The sequence below is a fragment of the Amblyomma maculatum genome, chromosome 6 (assembly GCF_055883805.1).
Source record: "Amblyomma maculatum isolate TAMU_Amacu chromosome 6, ASM5588380v1, whole genome shotgun sequence".
NCBI classification, from domain to species: Eukaryota; Metazoa; Arthropoda; class Arachnida; order Ixodida; family Ixodidae; genus Amblyomma; species Amblyomma maculatum.
Window position 1 is genome coordinate 8,227,196 of NC_139349.1, and position 25,127 is coordinate 8,252,322.

General features: G+C 48.5%; 1 protein-coding gene across 3 annotated transcripts in view; it reads right to left on the bottom strand.

Moving 5' to 3' along the window:
* Nucleotides 1-25,127, bottom strand: part of LOC146185019 (protogenin B-like) — a 289,596-nt gene that overhangs the window by 122,445 nt on the left and 142,024 nt on the right. The window contains exon 1 of one of the 3 annotated variants that reach the window (XM_084605978.1): nt 11,170-11,649. The exons of 1 other annotated variant lie outside the window; for it this stretch is intronic. In XM_084605978.1, the coding sequence (XP_084462104.1) occupies nt 11,170-11,317 (148 nt within the window). In that variant the 5' untranslated portion in view covers nt 11,318-11,649. Of the gene's footprint in view, nt 1-11,169; nt 11,650-25,127 lie in introns of those variants that run through there. One more of the 3 variants, XM_084605977.1, reaches the window with a different exon arrangement.

Genomic DNA, 25,127 nt, shown 5'->3' on the forward strand with positions numbered 1-25,127 from the left:
ACACCACAAGAAGAGAATATATAATTATAACATAATATTTTATTAGTGCCGTCGTATTAGTCGGCGCGCGCAGATTTTCCTTGCTTGGTTTTGAGGAAAGGAAGGGCACATAAAGAAGGTGAGGGCTAGAGAATAACTGCCACCACCTGGGCATATTTAGTGTGTATTCATCATCATCATCATGAAACTAACATGCACTGATATTTCACAGCACACAGACGCCATTTTCGACACTATTTCGAAACTACTGCACTGTATCTGAGACTCTGAGGAAGGGAATTAAGCGGCATGACTGGGATAAAGAAACCTCAGTATTATCGACAGCCAAGTCAAGTCCAACACTGACTATAGGCGCCTTTACTTTACTCTACGGCGCACGTCATCCCGGTCGGCGTGACACGAAACGCCGCCTGCACCAATTCAAGGATGAACACTGTCGACGAGGGTGTACGTGAGCCACGCTGTGAAGGCCGAAGGAAGGACACAGAGAGAGAGAGGGAAATTTAATGACAGCAAAAGTGGAGAGGGCTGCCGCACGAAACGAATCTGTCGCTAGCCAGAGAATTAATAAAAAAAGCGGAAGTGTGCGGTCAGTCGGCAGCACGGCTGTGCTCCTTGTTTTTCGCCTTACCCCCAAAGCATACAGGCGCACACAACGCAAAAAGCTGTTGCGAAAAAAACGCGACGGCAAGTTTGTCGCCTAGAAGTAAAACATATTACTCCATCTCGACGATACCCTGCTGAAGAAAGAGTAGAAAAAAAGAAAACAATAGCGGGAGAGTTGTGTACGAGCGCAAAAACGGGCGATAACGCCTCCCCGAGAGCAGGGAATTTAAAGTCGGTCGCTGCTGAATCTAAATGCACTTATGAATCCCCTGTGCCTCTACGCACGGCTGCGCACTCTGAAGCCGAAAAAGTGGGCAGCTACACCCATTGGGTAATTTACTGCCGGCGTGAAATACGCATCCCGCGTCGGAGCCAAGGGCGCGCACAACAGTGGTCGCCCTGCAAACACCAATGCCGCCCGTCGCACGCATGTACTGACAATCTTAATAAGACATGAGCAATATAAATGTAGGGGTCGTCCACTTCTAGCTAGAACACGGTCACTGCTTTTAAAGCAACATTGTATCTGACGCAGGCAGATATCGATGCAAAGCGATGCAAGCACACAGAGACACGGATGTGCTGCTTCACATGGCCAGCCACTTTAGATTACTGCGTGGCCGGGTCGGATGCAATGTTGCTTTAAAAGCAGTGACCGTGTTCTAGCTAGAAGTGGACGAGGCTGTACAGCCGTCAGCACGCTTAACACGAATGCTCGAGCGCCTGGCCTCGAAATATTGTAGCACCACTGGCCAATGGGTCTCTCACAGCCTGCAATAGGTGGCTAGCGATCCACCACGGGCCCCAAAAATATCTTCCAGCTTGATTTCAGGCACATCGGCTAGCGCGCTGAGTGAAGAAAAGATCCGTTCTATATGTCACGCGGTCGAGCATTCGTGCTTGCGCTGTACAAGGCTGGGAATATCCTTCTAAAGCGATGAAATCGGCATGAAGGTTAATCGCACTAAGTGACTCCGGGATGGATAAGTATAGGCTCTATAAAAGATGGCCTTTTTCCTTTAGGGCTACGTCGTCGGCGTTGTTTGCCGTCGCCGAGAGATCCAACAATACGTCACCAAGGGGACAAATGACGCTAAGATATGATGCCATAATCTCATGACACATAGGATTGGTGACACATAGGGTTCGTGACACTGATAGGGTTGGTGACCGTAGTCACCAACCCTATCAGTTAATACGTGGCACTCGATTGTGTACACTACTCAGCACATGTGGCGACAGTTTTTCGATCTACAGTTCTGGGAAATTTGCATCGAAATTGCGATGAAACCACAACACAACGTTTCGGGCGATTTTTACCGTTGCACATAGCACACACTCAAGTTGGAGGCTAGCTCGTGACAGAGATTCCAACGGCATATGCACCTCCTGCGATTGTATTCCTTCCAACCCCAAGTTTAGGCAGTTTCTGCTCACACGACACCGCGTGAAGCATGCCAAGCCTACGTCCATTACGAAAGCACACGAACAATTCCAGCAAAAAGAACTTTCCTACCATGTCGAGAACTGCACTCAAAAACATTTCAGCCACGAGACGACAAGGTGTTGGAATTCCTACACGTAAGCAAGGAGGTTTTAGAACTTATATACAGCATTAATACCGTTTCTTGGGCTAGTTGGTTCATGCTTGTACTGTGAAAAACTGAGCCGAAATAAACACACCACAAGAAAGAAGACGAGACAAAGGCGCTTGTCTCGTCTTCTTTCTTGTGGTGTGTTAAGTTCGGCGCAGTTTTTCACAGCACAACTTATATACAGCCTTCACGTATGCAGTTTGAAAATGCCTCTTCTCAACTTTTTTTTTTTTTTTTTTTTTTTTTAACGCACGACATGACAGTGCTGCAGCAGCCCCAGTGGAGGAAGATGAGCTCTACGGGCCAAAACTGCGCATAAGACAGCACCCACAAGGTTGGATAAGCCGACGTGATGTGGAGGGCGCTCATTCACACCTGGCGTTACACTCAAACGTGCAGGAAACTTCGAGCACGACGGGCCTTGCTTTTCACTTTTGCTCAGGCTGCTTCGCTGGGTAGCCCAGCTGTAGCTGATAGGTGCTCGTTGGTGAAGTCAGCTTAATAATAATAAAAAAAAAATTCCGACGATTACTTTACTTCCTAACGCGAAATTTGAGCGCAGCTCAGCGGCGAACGGCGGCGGCTATGCGTTTCGGCTCGGGCGATGCACATATCGAGATCCACTCCCACTGATCCGGCGCTCTGATTGCCGCCGGGTAGCACTCGCATTAGAAGAGGAGCGAAGAGAGCAATTAAGTTATCGGGAGGTCGCGGGAAGCAGCGCGTGGACCCCCAAAAAATGTTGCGCGGTGAAGAGAGAGCAGCGACTGACTGATACCACTGAGTCACTTACGTCGCTAGCGAGGCAACGGCGGCGAACGGTGACGGCAGGAGCGCGCGTTTGCTGCGGAGCTGGTTACGAGAGACAAGGCCGACGCGAAACGCGCCAAAGAGGTGCGCTCTAAAGGTACGCGTGGATGGAGACGACGAAATCAGCACGCCCGCTATTCGCAGACACAGCCCCACTCAAGTCCGTTCTCATCGTCTGCGTGCACGTGAGAGATCTGATTTCCTGCGATGGACGCTCGGCGTCGAAAAGTCGAGCCGCCGCCTACGCACCAGGAGCCACCGGAAAATGGCACCGCATCCCAGCACGCATCATCGCGCGTCGGGGTGGCAGCTGGCGGCGACTCTCAACAGGCACCCGGTGCCAGCGTAGAGCCAAGGTCGAGATCGGCCGCGGCTACGTCGCCCAGAAGAAGGGCGCCATCCATCACGGCGCCCACTTGATCGTCACAGATGGCCGCCGCACAGGGGCCATCGCTCCGAGGCCAAAACCATCGCTCGCAATTACACCTGTCAACCCGAACAACGCTGCACCGACGCCGGCGCAAAAGAAGCCGCCGAGGCTGCGAGTTTTCCCTTCCTCCCACCGTGAAAGAGCGCCCCGCGGTGATCGCTGCTGCCGCAGATAAACAAAAACACTACGCGTCTGACCAGTCTAAATAATAATAATAAACAATAAAAATGAGCTCGAGTGAACACGGCAGCGAAGGAAGATTAAAAAACGACGACGCTGCCACGCAACGCGGAGGAGGTGTATCGTCGACGCCAGTGGAACCGCGACGATCAGCTTCCAGAGTTACATAAACTCAAAGACGAAGCGGTCATTTCCAAGTCCATGTTCCTAGCCTGGACGTGAGAAGGCAATGGACGAATTCCCAGCGCCGAGATGTGGTGGCCCAAGAACACGAGCTCAGAAGAGCCGAAAACACATTTCTGGGCATTGACGACCAAACCAAACTCTTGGAGGCGTTGAAAGAGTTCCCGGAGGTGACGCTCATGGTTCTGTGGAGAACGACTCGCGACGAGGATGTCGTCGATGCAGGCAAATACCGCCAGGAGTCCACGCGTCACTTCGGCAATGGAAAGTTTGAGCTGCGTTGCGTAGCCCAAATGGCATGCGCACGTACTCAAACAGTCCGAAGGGTGTAGTGATGGCCGTCTTCGGAATATAGGCCGTCTTAACAGGGATTTGGTGGTACGCCTTGACAAGGTCCACTTTACTAAATATCTTGCAGCCTTCCAGATGTCCAGCGAAGTCTTGGATGTGTGGAAGGGGTAGCTGTCGTGGACCGTGTGAGCGTTGAGAGCCCGGCAGTCACCGCACGGACGCTAGTCACCCGGTTCTTTCTTGGACACCAGATAGAGTGGTGGGGCCCAAGCGCTGGATGAAGGGCGAATAATACCCAGCTGGAGCATGTGGTCGAATTCCCGTTTTGCAATAGCCAAAGGCTCACCGAAGAGGCGGCGCGGACGAGCTGAGACAGGTCGACCACACTTGACAATGTGGTGGGTTATACCGTGCTTGGGTGGCTGATGGAGAATACAAGGCCTCGTGACCTCGGGAAAGTCTGCGAGAACTTGGGCGTACGGGCATGACGGAATCTAGAGTTCGGATGCCAGTAGAAGCGACAGCCGATATAACGCCAGTGATGGAAAGGCGCGTCTTGCTGTCGATTAGACGATGGCGACGCATGCTGACGTCCAGATCAAAATGCGTCAGGAAGTCGGATCCGAGGATGGGCTGATGTACATCAGCGACGATGAAGACCCATCGAAATGTGCGCCGCAGGCCAATTTCCATAAAGGTGTTACACCCAATTTGATTCGTTAAGCGATCGGCCGTCTAATGCGTACACGTCTCCTTATTTCCCTCTGCGCGCCCTTAGCACTGAACATTGCGGAGTCACCTGGTCTTCAACGTTTTTTACAGAGTAAAGCGTAGTGTTTTCGTCTCCCCTTTGCACACTTGTGCTCAGGTCCTCCCCGGCAAGAGGAGCTTCGAACTGCTATGTAGGATCCGTTTAGTCCTCTGGCATTCAATGGGTGAGCCGCGGCTTTCAAGCGTCATTAAAAGTTCGGACCACTGGCTTGGCGACGGCACCTCAATACTGGCTGCATGAAGCAATCAGCCGGTGTATGCAGCGAGTGGCGATGCCTATTGCAGATTTGGCGACCGGCTAGCTACCTCATGATTTCTGAGAATGGCCGCTCGAGGTCTTCGTCTAATGCTGCCGCCATGCTGACGCGCGGACAAATGAAATGGGATATGGAAGCTTATAGAATACCGTCGACCCACCTCACGGCACTGCAGCTCACAGCCTGTCCCCAGTGCAGCAGGAGCGAGTGACAGCATGCGTGCCATAATGGAGCATCGTGTGCACAGCTGCCAGTAAAGGGGCGGATTTAAACGAGAGCGGCGGAGGGTGCGCCACTTTCAAATGAGAAATTGCACATTGAAAGAAAAAAGCCGAAGCTCATTTTTTGACGAAAAAAAATTAAAGTTGCCATTTTTTTTTTTTTGGGGGGGGGGCATATTCGAGTCCCCCCTCCCCGTAAAAATCCGGTCCTTACAACATTCGCGATGCAGCTGGTGGGCTGCTTTCCATTACACGCTGCCCGGTGCTCTCCCGCCATGGCGACCATCGTGACGTCAACGTGAGGCGTTTATACATTTAGGTCCGCATACATTACCGATCGCTCCTCTGTTTTTCCACAACGGAGCCCAAGCTCGAAATGAAACCACTCATCGATCGTCGCAGTGACTGCACCGGAAACGACAACGAAGAGAAAGGCCATTCGGACGCAAGCGAGTACGACGGCGGCGTTCGATCAAGCGCGTATACGAGACTTCGTATCGCGGTACGCAAAACTCACCGTTCTCAATATATATATATATATATATATATATATATATATATATATATATATATATATATATATACATATATATAAGGCGCATGATATGACCATGGCGCGCGCGCACGCACGCAACACACACGCACATTAGATGATCGACAAGCACCTCTGTTGTTGCCCATTTGCATGAAAGCAGCACTAACGGCTTTTGCCTCCTGTACATGAGGTTCGACCGTGCTTATCTGGCGCGCTTTCATGCGCCCGGGGTTTATTACGCGCGCTTCCGTATTCTGCAGGCGCATAAATTATTCGCGAGCATGATCAGCAATGTCACACGCGTCAGGGGCATCGAAGAGCTCCTCAAGCGCCCTTCACTTCTCTCCCTCCAACAGACAACTAATCAGAAGCGTGTTCTCCTTCAAGTAACCCACCGCTGTCATAAACGACATGCTGGATCAAAACGTTCTACTGACGCTTCGGATTCCCGTCCGCGGAAACTCGCGCGATCTCCAATAGGAAAAGTTTGAGCGACGACTAAGTGAGCGCCTGAAAAAGCGTTTACACCAGCCTCAAATGTGCGTAGTAAGAGGAGCTGCATCCTTTCGTTCAATTCCCTCGGGGCGTGATGCAGTAAGGGAGAAGGCAGACCCTTCCGATTTTTCTCCCGTTCGGAATGAAAGTTGTTGCACAAGGTCAACGGAGAGTTTTCTCACGCGCCAGACAACGTGAGAACCCTCGTCAGTGGTGGCACAAGTCGAGACGCAAGGAAATGAAATAAACCAAGAAAGCGGGGTGGAAAGAGAAGCAATTCAGCGATCGATTCTTTTCTACGGACAGGGCGAAGAGGAAGACCCTTCCACAAAATGTGATTCATCACCGTAATTTCATTACAAAAATGTCATTACAACCGGCGCGTGTGCCGGTGAAGTACGTGTTCCCTGCGATCGGTCGGAAATGCAATCAGCAACTCTGGACGAATACGCCGCGGCATGAAGATATTCCACGTCGGGTTCTGAGCCGGCGAATAAATTTTCCGCAAACTAAGACGAAGCGCATGTCATATCTCTTTCTCTCTCACGCACGCACAACGCCGCCGGTGTATACCGCAGCGGAAAACCTCCAAATAGCGGAGAGTGAAGTAAACCGCTCACTAAAGAGTATCGATGGCTGCACGGGACTCAGCGTATATTGAAAGCAGATTTCAGATCTTAATTTTATCACATTCCCAACACGTAATGTAACAAATGTGGTTTTTTTTATTCCCCTCCTCTTCAAACCATCGACGTATGAGGTGGCTGCAGACGGAGTAATCCGGGTTTAAACCAAGATCTCACGCAATCTTGCGAGAGAGAGAGAAAGAAAAGGTTGCTTTAAGGCCGAGTATGTCCCGAGTTGGACAGCGTCACCAGAGCCAACTGGTCCGAGGCGAGCCAAGCCTGCCGTGTTCGGAAGCAGGTGTGGACTGAATAGAAACGAAGCACAAGAGGAAGTTCTACATTATCGACAAACTGATCGGCGCGGGGGATCATGTATAGCTTAGATCACAGATAATAGATGGCAGGAGGTGAAAGCGTCAAAGGCTGCCTAGAGCACGAAGAGTTTCTCTAATGCTGTCATGTCGTATGCGGTGGAGAGTGGATAACACATCCCTAGCGCCCGGTGTAGAAGTTCACGGGCAGCACTGATTGACTACAGCAATCAGCATGACTAGGAATCCCTCTCAGTGTGACAGTGGCGACGCAAGCCGATGGAAACCAGAAATCTAGATTATTATTATTATTATTTAGTAAGTGCGCAAATCCTCCCTCTGTAAAGGGGAGGGATGAAATGGCCAGTGACGAACTGACACGCTGTGGAGCCGCCTTGTACAGCGTGCGAGGCAACAACCCTCCGGGTCACAAAGGCGAGCTCAAAGTGTTCGCCTCTCGACGACACAGCTCGTACCGTACAAAGCTCGGCTGACGTGCGCGGGCGCACATGTGACGGGATAAATAAAAAAGATAATGACAAGTAGCGCGAGAACAGGCGCGTAGCGTGACGAACCCAGCGGAGCGTGCACGACGCACGAACCCAAGGCCGTTTGTCGCGTGCGCCACAGATCGCGTGAACGTCAAGATGCGAAAAAGGAGGAACAGAGGCTCGACCCGGAAGGGGAGGCGGCTGCCGACGAGCGATCACGCGAGAGCCCCGCAGCGTCGCACGATTCGAGACTCCAGTGGATGAAAGGATGCGGCGACAAAAACGCCAACGCTGCGACGCTTGACACGCTCCAGAGGCTGGGCGTTAACGACGACTGACACGCAGGCAACACGCGATACACACACGACGGTGCCGCTCGGAGTCATGACGATAATTTGATTTTAATGCCGCGGAGGTAACTTAGCCAAGCAGTGCTGAGGATAGCGCCGTTTGTCTGGTCGAAGTGTGGTCAAACATCCAATTTATTCCCTGAGAAACCGAAAACCAGGTCACGGAAAAGCTTCTACCCACAAAAGATCAAGCGGATGGACCCTCGATCCCGTCTTGCCTCATATGAGGTCCTAGAAGCTGCAGATCGCACAGGCCAAAACAGTTTGAGCAGCCCGAACTTATCACCGTTTGGCGCCACCATACTTGGGTACAGCCACAGCTCTGTTTTTACTGCTAATTTCTTAATGGAACCTAATCGTCTGCTTCGAGATTTTTTTTTTTTCTCTCTTTTTTTTTCCCCCGGCGCCACGCGACGGGAGCGATGGTGCGTACCGTCGAAACTCGCACTTGCCGGAGAAAATGAGACAGATACTGCGTCTTTCCTTTCCTGTAAACCAATTATAATTACATGTAGTACTGCAACGAGCGGCGATAAGAGGCAAACGATAGGAGAGGAAGAGATAGGAGAAGGAAGCAGCCATTCTCTTCTTACGAGACATCTAAGAGACCATCTATTCTTTTTTCCTTTTTTGAGTTTTCTGCTGGAAATTTTTCATGGTCTTCGACGCCACCCCGAGCTCGATAAAGATTCCAGGCGGGATTCCTCGCGATTGCCTACACCATGTCGTGACGCTGGGACTAAGTCGACCCGGCCTTCACTTGGTAGCGTGCAGAGACTCCGGGTTGATGAAGGATTGAATCTTCGAAGTTGGTAAAATATATACAAGCATGTTTAATGACACTTTGAGAAAACTTATTTACATGAAAAAAAAAAAAAAAAGGGTATATCAGCAAAATGGCAAGCGTTAAGAGTTCATAGAGAGAAGCGTCTGGATGAGCCGTTTACCCAGGGCTCAGAGCGTCATTTCGTGCTCTGCAACGTCCTTAAATTCCCCTATGTCCAGCCCCTCTCTGAAGATGCTGACCAATCACTTCCAGGGCACAACCCTCAGATATCGGCAACCAATCGAACACATCACTGCACTGGTGGTCTGATGCACTGACTGGTCCAGTGTTGTTTCGTCGGGCGTGGTCACTTATCGGGTAGAGCTTGGGAACGGCGAGGAGGTAAATTTCGATTCTTCAGCAAAGATCCGCTATGTTGGTTCCGGCAAGTGGATTTCCTTCTCAGAAACCCAAGTGTACGTGCGCGCCACGAATACTGCTCCCAGCAATGTCCCTTTCCGGCAATTGCAACTCTTTCCTGCATTCACGGGAAATCCTCTAATGGCCGTAATCCTCATGCTCCTTTCTTCTCCTGTACGTCAGCGGACGTGTCACTCTGATCGTCTCCTTTGGACAATAGGCATTCCTCACTTGACAATAGCGCTTCTCGACGGGAAGGGTGAACAGTTGAACAAAAGCACTTCCGGCTATTTCTCACAGGGCGACGTTTCTTTGTATTTTTCTTGGCGCTCCCTTGACAGGGCCAACTTGGCAGTTGTAGGGTCACGACAAAGCAAAGCATGCTCACACAAAAAAGTTTCATGTGAACACGCTCACTTAGAGCCCTTGCACAAACAGCACATATCAATACCATGCCCACAGGCGCACAATAGTGCGCGCAAGCGCAGACCATGCACGGTCACAACAACCAGCAAAGAGCTTACGATTACACCTCTGCAAGAGGGTGACAGACGTCCTCACGTTTCTCTTCGGTCGAGAAGGACGTTCCAGTAGAAAATGTACTCATGTGACGTCACGGGCGCAGCCTCAGCAGTGCAATGCGTAGAAAATGATAAGCAGATTAGATATGCCTGCAATCATTGCTACATGCGCCACAATATGGCGCCCACTGTGACGTCGATGCACACTTCCTACGAGGCTCTAATGCGAACAATTTGGATCGATGGCTTCGGGCCGAAGCTACACGCAGACAGACAAATGTCGAAGTTCACGCAATTAAAGAAAGCGCGCTTGTCACACCGGCTGTCGCTGAACCTGATAGCACCGAAAATGAAAAAATAAAAATAAATAAATCTACCAACTAGCGACGCCACCGGCATGCATACAATAAGCTGTTCTGTCATATGCTCAAAAACAGGTACGCGTTTCGTACTATCGGCCATAACGTTAAGCATGAAATGATTTGTCGGCGAACTTGAGCTGACGTCGAGCCAAACTCGAAAGCGAACATCCGGGCACCGATCCTCTTTTAGCAGGCCTCGATTCGCGTTAGGTCATTTGGAATCAAGTCTGCCACTGTTGCGGCGCCAGCTCATGACGTTTATCTCGTTAGCAAACGGGTTTATGCACGTCCGGGGAGCACTTCAAGTCGCTGGTTCCACTACATTCTTGTAATGCCAGCGTCGATTCGTGACCGCGCACGCTTCTGAATCGTCACAGCTGCTGAAGCCGAGCCCGATGGAAGGAAAAGTATAGCACAACCTTGTTGTAGTACGTTACAGCTCGACTGCTCGCCGACAACCTGCGTACTCTCGACTAGGGTGGCGGCAGTAATTTTTTTACGGGACAAGTGTCCTAAAAAAAAATTCAAATTTTGTTCCGCTTGCGGTCCAAAGCCGCCTGGCAAACGTTACAAGCTGATGCAAAATGCTCACAACTGTGATGGGTGACTCGGGTTACTTAAATTGGTCCACAGTGGGCCTGAGGAGATGGAGGCACAGATATAGTTTTAAACATATTAAATTAAAGCTCAGCTTCGCTTACGGCTCGCCGTCACTGGGCTGCGTCGGCGTGGTGCGACACCGAAGAAGGGCTTTCGTCAAGGCCAAGTGGCGGCCTTCGTTTCAGCTGGCGGTGGAATGAGCGTGGAGGCGAGATGAGAGGGACCGAACGGCGGTTACACTCCAGCGTTCGCCCGTCTCGTCCGCTGCCTGCGATTGATCTCCCCCGCTCTCCCCTTCTCCTGTAAGCCCTCCTATATAGTGTTCTAGATTGTTCAAGAGCACTATACCTCCACTCCATTGTTGCGCCTCCTTTTCCCCGCCACGGGTTGACCAGTCTCCACGGCTGCCTTTGTTTGCTCCCCCGCGGCTTTCGCCCTTTCGCAGGTCCCAAGGGAGTAGTCGGTGGCTGTCCATACATTCAAATGAGGCGGACATCGCGAAGAAGGAAGACGTTGTCGCGACTCGTAAACAATGCAGATGTCGCCGGCCGACGAAGCCTCCCTACACACACTGGCGGGTTCGGCTTATTATACAGTGTAGCAAGCCGCGATATAACAGCGCGGTTCGCAGAATACAATCGCAGACCTTGTCGGACTAGTATACTGCGTATACACTCGCCGTAACCATGAAAGTGCAATCGGGGCTGGTTCCTTCGCGCTGCCCCCGACGTGGCTGCAGCTTTCGGAGGGCGAATAAAACGTGACGATAAAAAGAGGGCTGTGCAGACCTTTTGCAACAGCACCAAAAATATCTGCGCAGTCGAGGTGTGATTCAAAGAGAACACCTTTTCGCCTGTCAAGTACATGACCTCAACAAGAAAAACTAAATGAAAACCGGAATAACGCTCTCTGTCAGTTTCATGATTTCTCACGCAGCGATCCGAGATAGCCCAGCTACGCGTTATGCGTCCCTGCCTCGGTGCCAACTGCACATGCGCATCTGGCGCCTCGAAGAACCGGCTCGCGGTTGGGCATCGCGTTACGCTAAACCTCTCAATGGTTACCACTGTACGTGCTAGGATCATGTGGCCTTATGAACCGATGTTGCGGGATTAGTATACACAACGTGGACTCGTTTGTAGAGTGACACGGCTGGCCCTCAGGAGGCGTTAGTCACCATAACGGTTGATAATAAGGTTGTTTCGACGTTAAAGGGGTCGTGAAACGTTTTCCGGAAATTTTGCACGGCTGAGTTAAATGGAATCCTTGTCCTGCATCATATAATATACCTCGATTCATTTCATCGCCCGCGTTGATTTAATAGCGACAAAAACAGAATTTCGGTTTCCTAGCGCGCGTCCTCCTCAACTCAACAGATACGTCATAGCGCTAAGCCAATGAGAAGCTCCCGTTGCCGGAGCCTGCTGAGCCAAAGTTGACCAAGCTCGGTGCATTTTAGAGGTTCTAATTGTGCCCTACTCTACGCTCACACAGGGTTTTTTTAATATGGCCGACGCCTCCGTGGGTTCCAGCGTCGATGTGCTGCTATAGTGAACTAGAATATAGTCACTACTGTTAAAACATGGTTACATCGTGGGCTTTGAGCCTTACGCCGACGCAACTTTTCGGGTGCCAGGTCGGCGAATATGGACCCTGCGAGCGACCGGTACAGTAACACTTGTGTCGAGAGGCCGCGGTAACCGCGGCACAACTCCGGCTTGCAGAAGCCCCGACCGTCAGCCTCCCGATCCCAGCCGTTTCGGAACTACGCATTGGTATGTATGTCCGAGTCTTGCAGCCTAGCCTACGTTTGACCGTTGCGAGAGTGCGCAATCGCTAACCGAAGCTTTCGAACAGGTGCAGCTGCGGGCGGTGCGTGCCGATGCCGACTGCTCTTGAGAGCATCTGGCGAGATCCCGGCGGCGACTACGTAGTTGAAGCAGCCGTCTGGGTGTTACAGATCATCCGCATTTACTCCAAATGCTTCTTGATCATGGACTGCTAGTCGAGAACACAAGGTAAGAACCTTGAGCGAAAGGCGACATAACTTGAACAAGCGGCACCTGTTTTTCATTTTCTCGAGCAAGAAATGCTGTAACGAAATCTATTGCGGAAGGCAGTGTTAATAAAATAAAGCTTCCCCTTTAACGTTACTTACCTGCGATCATCTACACTGTCTACAGTGTTGATATTGCGCCACGTTAGCGCGAACACATCGCTGGTTTTCATATTTTTCTTGTTTTCGTAGGAGCGCATGAGCATGACGTTTCACCATGCAAATTACTGGTTTGCTTAATTCCATGCACGAGTAAATGAGAAAACACGCATCACCTGATAGTGTGAAGTTTCTAAATGGAAAGGGCATGCACATTGATGTGAAGTAAAGAGGGGAGGGGGGGGGGGGACGCTGTCCGGACACATTTGCTTGTTTTATTAGCCAGGTATGACCTTCAGCAAGTGCAGCACTTCAAAACATAAATACATAAGGAATGCCACAAGAAATGCAGTAAATAAGTACAAAAGCAATCTCATTTCGGAGGACTCTGTGCTAAGTGAAATTGCATGCAGTGAAGTAGCCTGTCTCCTGCGGAAGCCGTGGGAAAATGCACTAAAAAACGACACAGAAAAGAAAAACACACAGAGCAGGACTGGCTTCTGCAGACGATCACTAACTAGCCCGACAACTCTTGTTATAGCCTGTCCCCACTTGCTGCCGGAACAATCACCATACCAGCACTCAAAGTTTTATTTGCTAGTTTTTTTTTTTTTTACCCACTTGCATTAGGTGAGTGTTGTATAGTGTGCAAATATAATTAAAAAAATTGACTTCACTGATACCATCATCAACACCTGCACACAGTAAACCTCTCCAAAATGCTTTGACACTGACATTTTACATGTGCTGAAATGTAACAACCAAAAAAAAAAAGGAAAGACGTTCTTCCAAAGGCCAGTACACCGAAACTTCCACAGTTTGAGTAAGTGTTGGAAATTTTACAGTTAGCAAATGAAGTTATAGAGTAGTTTTGCGGCACTTGCAGAAAGTTTGGCACGTGCCGTGTTGTGGGAAAACAACTGAGAGCTGTTGACAGAAGTGCACTTGTAGTTTATGGCTCCTTCGAATAGAATGACTCCATGCACAGAGCTGCTTAATGCATAAGTCGCATACTTAACATCTTCGTGCTATGCGGATGATATCAGCGTGGACATTGACATCAGCCACAACACTAGTATAGAGGGTGTAAGACGACTACCAGGTTTTGTCAGTCAAAAGCTGCATTGCCTTCAGGCATTATTTTGCTGCAGTAGCAAATTGTGATTGCACTGGAGTTCTAATATTGGGTGGGTCTCATTCTCTCTCAATCACCTGCAGCAGAATTCAAAGTTTGCCATACTTCCAAGGAGAATAAATTGACAGTGAAAGTTACACTGTACAGCTTCTGTTAGACGGGAATTAATTGTACAGATGCATGAATAACTTTCAAATTTGTAAAAGACCTAAATCATATTTTCATTTTGCTATGCTGAAAAGTGAATATTGCTTTTTCTCTTGTCAACAGGAGGCACCACTACATCTGCTACAGCCAGCTTGCGCACTGGCTTTGGGGATGCCTCGGCAGACATCACAGTAAAGTCCTCCCTATTTGTAATGCAAGCCAAATAAGGGAAAGGTTTCCATCTGACAGTTACACTGGTTTCCAGTTTGTGCAAGGTTTGTAGAGTCATCACCTTATTAATTCTGAAACAAGCCGGAAAACATGAGAAGAGAGAATTGCAGGACAGCTGGACTAATAACTGGAATTTTACTAAAGGATAGAGGCAAAAGAAGACTTGCACAGAGATGCACATGTAAAAGAGGCCCCAAAAGACTGTTGACCGATTTCTTAGCCACACACACGTCCTTAGCCTTTGCAGTATAGTGTGCCTTTGGACTTGGATCTGTGGCTTCCCTTTTGTAACGAGTGGTTCTTGACCATAAGGAATTTGCTTTTTTTAGATTTTGATTTTTTAGACCCTTTCTGCTTTCCACGCTTTCACTGCTTTGGGGGTTTTTCGTGCACGTGCATTTCTGTGCGAATCTTCTTTTGCCTCTTTCCTTCAGTAACATTTCAGTTGTTAGTCAAACTTTGTCTTGTGCTCCTCTCACGTGTTTCGTCTTCTGGCTGGTTTTAAGATGAATCAGTACCAACTCATCCAGTTGTTATTCTTGTTGATACCACTAGCCTGACTGCACCCACTGCTGGGCAAATGCTTCTCCCATATCCATCCGAATAACCCGATCCTGTGCCAGGTGCATGATTCTCACAAACTTCCTAATTTCATCTGCTTGCCCGAGTTTCTGCCGCCCCCTGCTAAACTTGCCTTCCCTTGGAATCTAAAAGACATATATAGGCTCACTTAGAATGAATTTTGTGTACTCACTCCCTTCCTTTACCTTTGACGGGTAGAATTTTTCTTCTTTTGGAACTCACCGCAGATACATCAGCTGCATCCATATGATCCCCGCAGACTTCCTAATCTCATCTGTCTGCCCGAATTTCTGCCGCCCCCTGCTACGCTTGCCTTCCCCTGGAATCTACAAGACATATATAGGCTCACTTAGAATGAATTTTGTATGCTCACTCCCCACCTATACCTTTGATGGGTGGAATTTTTTTTAGCACTGACCGCAAATGCATCATAATTGTGCAGTTGTGTATATACCTGCTTGTATAGATGTCTCTCCCATATCTATCCAAATAACCCGATCCTCTGTCAGCTGCATCCATCTGATCCCCGCAAACTTTTTATCTGCCTGCCTGAGTTTCTGCTGCCCCCTGCTATGCTTGCCTTCCCTTGGAATCTACAAGACATATATAGGCTCACTTAGAATGAATTTTGTGTACTCAATCTCTAACTATACCTTTGTCGGATGCATTTTTTTTTTATTTAGCACTGACCTCAACACATCATGATTGTGAAGCTGTATATACACATTTGTATATTTAGGAGAGAGGAAGACAGCAAAGAAGCGTGAATAAAAGATGTCTTGCTCTAGGTCAACTTCCTTCTAGCCTAAAAATTTTGTATGCACTGATGAACCTGCGGCCAACCAATAAATTATTTTGAAAGCAACATGTCTCTAACACTCGATAATGCCCAAATGTACTACAAAGTGGTGGTCCTTGTGGCACTGACAAACCTAGATTTTCTAGTTGCCGCGTTCACCTTTACACGGCCTCGAAAAATAGTGGCTCATGGGGAATAGAAAAATCAAATCGTTTTCTGCAAAAGCTGCTTTGAAAGGTGGCCACTGTTTTCAGCATTTTGCAGTCTCATTCAGAAGCAAGCCAGCATAATCTGCAATCTGTAGACATGCATACAATAATATGTGCCTTATACTTTGAAATGTACCAAACTTTAACCAGTCATAAAACAGCGTGCTGAAAAGGTATGTATAGTAAAGCCTCCTTCATTGATGATACCCGTAGTTTGCATGAAAACATCTGCACTAGAACCTGCATGACGTTGAGTTAATTGGTCTGCTGGTTGAATATGCCACCAAAATGCTGGTAATACAATGAACTTTGTCGGTGCTGGGGTCAAGTCTAGAAATATAAAGTTGGGATGATTTAATTGTGAAACCTTGCTGCTGAATTCACTGCAGGCTAGAATGTAACAGGATTAAAGGGCAGCTGTAGACGTAAGGGCAGTCCACATTGTCACGGCATCTTATGCGTCCTAGTACACATATCTACATACCGTGCATGTTTTGCTAGTAAACAATGTAACCACAGATTTGCGAAGCTCCAAGAATGCTACACTGATGCTGTCTGAGTAGCTGCTTGTGTCGCTGAATATTGTGAAAGCCTTTTGATGGAACGAAAACTGCTTGGTGAATACTTATGCAGAGTGAGGTTGGTCAGGAGCGCAGGTGATATATACACCCTCGCAATTTAACCATACAAGCACAAACTGTATGATACTCATACAAATTGAAAAATATAAGGGAAGGAATTGAACTGAAGACTTCGCGGTTCGACAGTCCAAACTTCTACTACATGTGCTTTGGGCTGTGTGCGCTAGCCCGCCTGCAATCTGATTGCCCGAGCCAGGAAAATGGTACACACCCATATGAGCACCACTCCCAGTACTCTTTAACATGTACATAGAAGTGCAGGTGCTTGGGATAAACCCTGGCTGCCGCAATGCACCTCAAACAATGGCATGTTAGCCAGAATAGCAGGTTGGGCTTGTTGGTTTTCCATCCTGAGGTAACAGCGCAAAATGTGGACGGGAGCACAAGACGAGAAGACGATGAGACAGTGTGTCGTCTTCTCGTCTTGTGCTCCCATCCACGTTTTGTGCTGTTACTTCAGAATGTCACGTGCCTGCCCAATATCTACATAATTGTCACACGAACCACTTTGTGTGTATTTACGACTACTTGCACAACACCATTGCCACCCACTGATGATGAGCAGCTGAACAGCAGTTTTTCACGTACACTCCGCTGCCATTAATTACAAATGCTATCACGCTCCGACTTCCCATACCACCCCACCCAACCTCTGTGTGTAATGACTCAACCTTTGGTGCGTTTGCATGTTCTCGGGATACTGGAGAAATCCAAGATATCAATTAGTAGATTCAAGCAACTTAATCTGACATACATCTGGTGAGAATATTACAACTCTATCCATGTATACACAGATCTGTATCACCGCAAGCGTCGCCTACAATTGTGGTGATGCCGCTCAGAACTTGACTCATCTTTTTTTTAAGGGCATAATTCTCCACAAACCGCTGCTGAGCTTGTGGCCCCTTGGTAAGAGGCTTTCCACATCTGTGGGAAACCACTTTAGAAGTGGTGTGAATTCACAGTTTCAAAGACTGCATTACAAATTTTTGGAAGTTTTCAACACCACACCCTTACCAGCCTTTGGCACTACACATCACTGAGTTCCTTATATCTACTTGTGCTCAAGGCCACAAGGTAGTGCTTTAGTGGATCCATACCCACTTGCCAATTATATGCCATTATGCATGCTTTCTCCATAGACTGCATCTAAATGTGGTTTCACAGACAAATATTTATACTTAATTGGACAGGCGGACTGCCCAGAATGTTCCACATGTGACATTACGGAGACTCTGGAGCGTGTACTAGTGGTGTGTCCCAGTATATGCGTGCAAAACAATAACTCGAGTTACTTCTTTGAAGTGTTTTGGCAACAGGCCTCTCTCAGAGGACTTATTGGCCGGTTGGCCAGAAATGGAAAGCTCTACAGGCAGTGCAGGCTTTCTGCTGCTTCTTGCATGACACAGGACTTGACTCATGACTGTGGTGCAAGTTACTATTTCTGTATATATTTTAATCAAGTCATGACCCTCTTTGTTCTTCTCTTTCTGTAGCAGGTCAGATATTAAACTTTTAAGCCAATCTATCCGCCTTTCCAATCAATAACACTTGCGTGAATGCATTTCTCCTGGATGGTTGATCTGGTAATCACACCATCGTAATGCAAGGACATGGGGCGTATGAGCTTTTGAGGTGAACAATTTTTACCCTAGAAATGTCTTTTAAATGATGTGAAGGATTCTGTATATATTTTAATCAAGTCACGACCCTCTTTGTTCTTCTCTTTCTGTAGCAGGTCGGATATTAAACTTTTAAGCCAATCTATCCGCCTTTCTAATCAATAACACTTGCGTGAATGCATTTCTCCTGGATGGTTGATCTGGTAATCACATCATCGTAATGCAAGGACATGGGGCGTATGAGCTTTTGAGGTGAACAATTTTTACCCTGGAAATGTCTTTTAAATGATGTGAAGGATTCTGAGCTCTGCTCAACATGATCCTCCTCTTTGGAGTCTTCATCAGGTTCTATGGGAATGAGTGCTGTGGAAAGAACGTGATCGAAGTGGAACCAAGGGGCCTGTTCTGGGTGGTACGATATGCTGGTAGGGGCACCTGTTGTGCTGGCCTCACGGTATCATTCAAAATAAAAAAAAAATCCAAAATGCGCATATTACTGCTATGAGGGCAATCTGGCAGGAAACAATCAAATAGAACTGGTGGCTTCTGCGAGTCGAGTAGTTCTCAAATAAGCATAACTGTAAGGCTACAAATCGCAACTACGTTTACTGCCTTTATCACGCGACCTACACTTTTTTTTTTGCCAATGCACTGGGCCAGTGGTTTTGCGTCGGTACGACGCATCGTTTGAGGTGAGCTTTCTTCGTTTCCGGTCCATGCCGAGGCTTCGAATGACGCCGAGGTTCATTTAGGACTTCCAGTAGAAAGTAGTACGAACACATGAACCCAATCGGTGTGCCAAAACTTGTGAAAGCGAACGTTACTTCCACTCGGAGAAGCCGTGCTGCAATCGATCGCGACGTACACGGCATAGCGAGCACTCAAACCCGCACAACACGCCTAAACCCAGAACCTAACGGTGACAGGAAAAATAGGCGAAGTCTGAGCACTGTAGACGTTGTGGGAAGTATGCTTCATCTTTTCTTTTCTTTTTTTTTTTTTTTTTTTTTTTTTTTTTTTTTTTTTTTTTTTTTTTTTAGAAAGGTTACGAGAGAGGCGTCGGGAAGGTGGGGGAGCAAAGCTGCGACAACGCGTAGGGTGAAAGGGCCACCCAAGTACATTGTAGCAACCTTTTTTTTTTTTTTTTCGGTTTCCGGCTTTCCGTGTAGTGCCATAGTTCAGGTCATCCGGCCGAAATAAAGGAAGCGAAGCTCGACACGCTATTCTCAGTGATGCAGCGCGGAGGCGAGCAACTAATATACGAGTACGCGCCGCGGCACCCGCTCCTCAAACACTCCACCCACCACTCGGATTGAACACACTTGTCGATTTCTTTGACCTGGAACCGTATTTAGATCGTATCTTTAATGACGCCAAGAATAATATTAATAAAAAAAATTACAGAAGCGGCCGCACAACCAAGTTGTACCGGTGGTATGAGACTGCTCAAGACGTTGTGCTCCATCACGAATGTTCACAAAAAAAGAAAAAGAAAATAACAACAACAAATTAGATTGGAACCATTGTCATTTGGAGTACCCGGCGGAGCGAGGTATAGCCGTCGTTACCGAAAATCTGAACTTGAGCGTCACCTCTCGCTCTGTTCCAGAGCGCAGCGAGAAGCAGACACCACCCGTAAAGTGAGCTTTACCACCCGTCCTGCTCCGCCGCCGCCGCCGACCGCGCGTCACGTGACAGTATTGTTGAAGAAATGCGTTTGCGTGAGCGAATAATTGATGTAATATATTTTTATTTGCTAACTTTAACAGCAACTTATTATTGTATGGGAAATAATGATTATATCTGCGTTTCCAAAAGGCTAAACATAACGTAGGCGAGTACTTCTAATTCCGGCCTACAGGGTCGCATGGTCGCTTCAGGAACACAAAAATGCTTTGATTTCAGAATGGTATTATTAAATGCAGAAGCAATATTTCGACGAGATATTTTGGAATAGGCATACCTTATGTTTACTGAAGCAAGGAAAATTGCAACTGGGCTGCTACATTTTCGTTTCACGACCCCTTTAACAACAAATGTGGACAGCATGCGCATGCCACTGCTTCCGCCCGTAAGCTCGTGTGAAATTGCCTTTCTCTGAGCCCTAAATCTCGATTCAATCTACCTTCTACCGACAGTTTGCCAGGAATTATTGTGCAGACACAAATGAGCAAGCTGAGTGATTAGGCTTCCCTCGCAGGCCCCGATATGTCTCTGCGGCATCTCTGAAAGTTTCGTTACAACAGACCGTGTAAACGGAAAACGGGACAGGACAGTCGGAGTAATCAGGTCTGAGCCCGAACGCGGCGGCTGCGTTTCGATGGAGGCGAAACAGAGAGGCGCCTGTCTGTGTGGTGTGCGATGTCAGTGCACGTTAAATATCCCCGGTGGTCAAAATGAATATGCAGCCCTCCAGACGGCCCCTCTTTGACAATTCCACCCTCCCCATCCACATTACGGCGCGGTTCAGGTGTCCACTGAGAATACGTTCCAAGGAGCAGGGCTTTCCGAGGCTGATTCCTTTCCGGCAAAGCTTCATTCGACAGTCGTCATCCATAATCTCCACGAGCTCCTTCGATTTGAACACTAGCTCAAGAAAGGCCAGCCTCCACGACGACCGCGACAATATACACATTATGGAAACAAGCTTCGCGCTATAAGGGCAACGGCCCAAACATGTCGCTTTTCATCCCTTGTCCGTATGTGCATACGAGTGCTGAAAGCAGGACGGCCGCTGCGACACGCGTCTGTGTTCGTGTCAGTAACAAAAAGCATCCTCGCTTAAGCACGAGTGACCTCAAACATCTCCTGCAAGCTGTGTGCGATACGGACACCAACCACGACTCACGGGACGAGAGTCTCGGAAGGGAGAATCGCGGTCATATCAAAGAAGGAGCGCGCGGGAGGTCACGCAACGCGGCAGTAGTGGCGGTAAGAATAACCGCCGGTCGTCCTCGCGGGTTTGGTTAACTTCACGTTAGCCACGGCGCACTGACCTGACCTATAAAACTGCCGCGTCGTTACCCGACGCCCAAAAAGCGGCGGCGGTAGATGCAGCACGCTGCGTGCATATATGCTTCCTGTTTGCGTGCGCTACGCAACGCGTGCCGCTGACTCCTTGCGATGCCGTGGGAAAAAGAAGCTGTCAGGTGTGAAGTTTGTTGCGGGCCCGTAGGTACGTGTCGCGCCGTTGCTCACTGCGGTGCGGGCCGACGTTATTGCACCAGTAGGCTCGAATTGCTCACGTTTCGTGCACGCTTTGCGAAGGCCGCCATATGAGCACAATTAAGCTACGCATATTTCGTAAGCACGTAATAGTGGCGGCGGTAAATCGTTGTTCTTTCATGTTATCTCATAAAACTTTGCACATAAAGAGCGCCGATCTCACTTCCTCATCTCATCGTGATCAGACGCGACGGGACTATATAGGAGCCAGCGCACTTCCATGTCATGTCAGCCACCAGCTGCGCCATGTCCGCGATATATATATATATATATAGCCGTTTCCCTTTCGCTCATTTCCCGTTTAGCACGGACATCCTCCACGGGCGCCTACGCGTTATCCCCTGTGTATGGCGCCTGTGACCATTCTATAGGTAGGCAAAACTTTGAGGGCACGCTAGAATGCCAGAAAAAAAAAAAAAAAAGATAAATAAAGGATAGTAGATTCAATGCGAAAACGACACCCGTGCGCACGCATGTAACCACAAAAAAAAAAAAAAAAAAGAGTGAAAAGAAAACTTGCCAAGCCAGCAGCGCAGGCTGGAGGCACATGAAAGAGCGCCGAAGCAGAGACGACGTACCGTTGTGCGAGGGATAACAAGCCACGCCATGAAAAACGAAGAGCAAAGAAAAAAAAGAAAAAGAAAAAACGAGAGTGCTCAGCAAGCAAAAAGTACAAAGGAGAACAACAGCTCCGATTCGGCCGTTTTCACGCTATACTGAGCGCACAATGTTACACAGTATATATACAAGTGCGGAAACACAGACTGGCTTTGTTATCTCCCCATCGCAAAATATACAACAGAGACGTGCGCCGAGAAGCCGTGGCGCAACGACGACGCAGACAAATGAACACCACTCGCGAGAAGGGCAATAAAAACGGCCGCCCACTATGTACATACGCCAACAATTCCCACGCGCGCAAGCGCACACAAAACCCTCTTTAAAACGCGCCTGAATATGTAAAAGACAGCATGTACTAACAGAGACAAAAATATTCCATCTCCCCAAAAGTCACGCGTAAATGACAAATGACTGCGGCTGCCGCTTTGATTTTGCTTCTGAGACGGCGCATTTACTTCACATTCGCAAGGGGAGAGAAAAAGAGGAGGAGCACATCCTCGCGGAATTCGACCAACGTCTTTTCGGCACCTGTGGGGGGATGATTCAACGGCGCGACACACGCGCGGTGACAAAGTGCAATGGCGCTGCGTGATGGGGGAGAGAGCCGGCATCGGAAAGCGCCGCTCGAGGTCTACTTCCATGCACCGTAGATTGAAAGTTTTCTACCACATTTGGTTAGGACATTCTCGACGCTGTTGGATCAGGTCGCTTGAAGCAAAACCTTTCTGCCTCACCCAGTCTGTGCACAATTGCGAGCCCCCTCGACGCCCATCTTACAGTAATGGAGAGCGAGCGCAGCGGAAACGTATAAATATAGCCTAAACCGGTTTACCGGAAGCCCGCTGCGCATGCGTGGTGACAGGAGCGCGGCAAAGTGTTGTGGCCACGGAGCGTGCGTACAAAGCGAGGCGTCCGGTAAAGCGGTATACGACTACGCTAGTATGTCTCCGCCTGCTATGCTAAATCTTTCCGGTCACAAGATATACGCTTCGGCATCTCCTTGCCGGGTGCACTCGTTACGCATATTAATTAAGCTTCGCCGTATGCGAAACACGGTAACTACGCAATAACTACGACCGTTCGACAAATGTCGCTAGGCAAGCCTGGCAGCGGCAGCATATATTACCGTATTCGCCGTATGGTTACATTAAAACTCTCAAATATACACAAAAACGACGAGGGCATTTCACATTCGTAAAGGACAAAGGCAGCGGGGCCCCGAGTGTTCGTTAACCCCCGCAGAAGATAACAGGTTGCTTTTTTAACCATACCCCTTGCACGCGCACCGCCCCGTTAGCAGCCTCGTGCGTCAATATCAATCACTCCAACGCGCGTGCGTGTGACAAGCTTTAATTAGCAGCAGCTGCTGTTCCGCCTCGCGGCTGCCACTATGCACACTGGCCTCCTCTTCCCGCTCTATGCGACAGCTGCGAAAAAAGAAACTGCTCACGTGACTGCACTGCAGCACAGTACACTCTCATCCTCCTTGTGCACTGTTTTCTTCTTCACTCATTTTCTTTTTTCGTGACTAGCTGCTACGATCGGGGATCTCCATTCTGGGTGGAAAGCAGACCCTGATCAGCCAATAGGCAACCTGCAATGGAGTTTGCTGAGACATGTGGCGCCACCTGGCGGCCGACGGGAGCTAATACTGAGTCGGCGCAGAAGCTGACGCCGTATATGTTGCGGCCGCTGTGTTCCTTCTGCGTTCGCGTTTTGTTATCCCAGTGAGTGTGATTTACTCATTTAGTGACTTCAGTGGTCTCGTGTGATGCTTCGACTACTACGGATGTGAACAAGAATAAAAATAAGCGCAAGGGCGGCGAGAAAGACTACCACAATCACGAAGGAGACCTAAGCGTACCGCTTGCTGGGAGAACCTGGGGAGAATGATGAGAGAAGGAGATATTGGCTGCGAGAGAGTAATGTAACTGAAATATGTTTTGTTATGGGGCCATTGGCGTACAGACGCCAAGAAGCTAAAATAAGACGATTGCCCGTGAGCGGAGGAAACGGTATAAACTTCTGACTCGGGGAGTCGCACGCTGGTTGGGGCACACTACTCAGTACGCGCTGTAAAATTTGGCGTGTACTGGTATATGCTGTGCAAGATCGAGTGGCATACGTCCAGAAAATCAACAAAGCCGTGCAGCCGCAGCATCGTATTCCAGCCGCATTTCAACGGAGGCGAAATAAAAAAAAAAAAACATGTTTGTGGATCTGTGAACCGGATTTCTAATGCGGTGTCTATTCGGAACCACAAAGCCAAAATATCTTCAAAACTTGCAATTACAGATTTCAATAAGCATATTTATCTGTAAATTAGTTCTTAAGGTGCTGAAAAAGTTGAAGTGGCGGAGTGTAGAGGCCCGTGATACATGTGTACGCTGAGAATGGAACTTCGTTCTATTGTTCCGCGCCAAATATTTCTTGCACCGACTGCTCAAGCTACTCAAGAGTCTCTTGTCTCAGACGATAGAATATTTCATCATTAGTAATAACAGTAAAAAATTCTAACTCTTAACGACCTCCGTTACGAAAGCTTTGCCGTTGAGTGCCAGCATTTCCCGCCGGCTTTCCCCAAGCTTGAGGTACGGAGATACAAAATGCATGCCAGTTATTGTTGTTGTTAAGGGCTTTATTTTTCCAACGGTGTAGGAGGCCCCCTACTCCCCGCCCCCGGCACGCACAGTTTTCGTTGTAGCGTGTGCGGTTGTAGCGTGTGACGCACGCTACAACCGCACAGTGCTTGCAATCGCCACGACATCCGTAGCGGGCACCGCACCATGCCTCCTGTAACTTCCGCGTCACTGTCGAAAGGTGCACCACGAACAAAAGTGTTCGTCATGGTATTAAACTTTAAAGCAAAACCGCGAGGAAATTATTATGCTGCTGTAATCAAACAGCAAGAACAAAAAAAAGAAGAAACGGCGATCAAT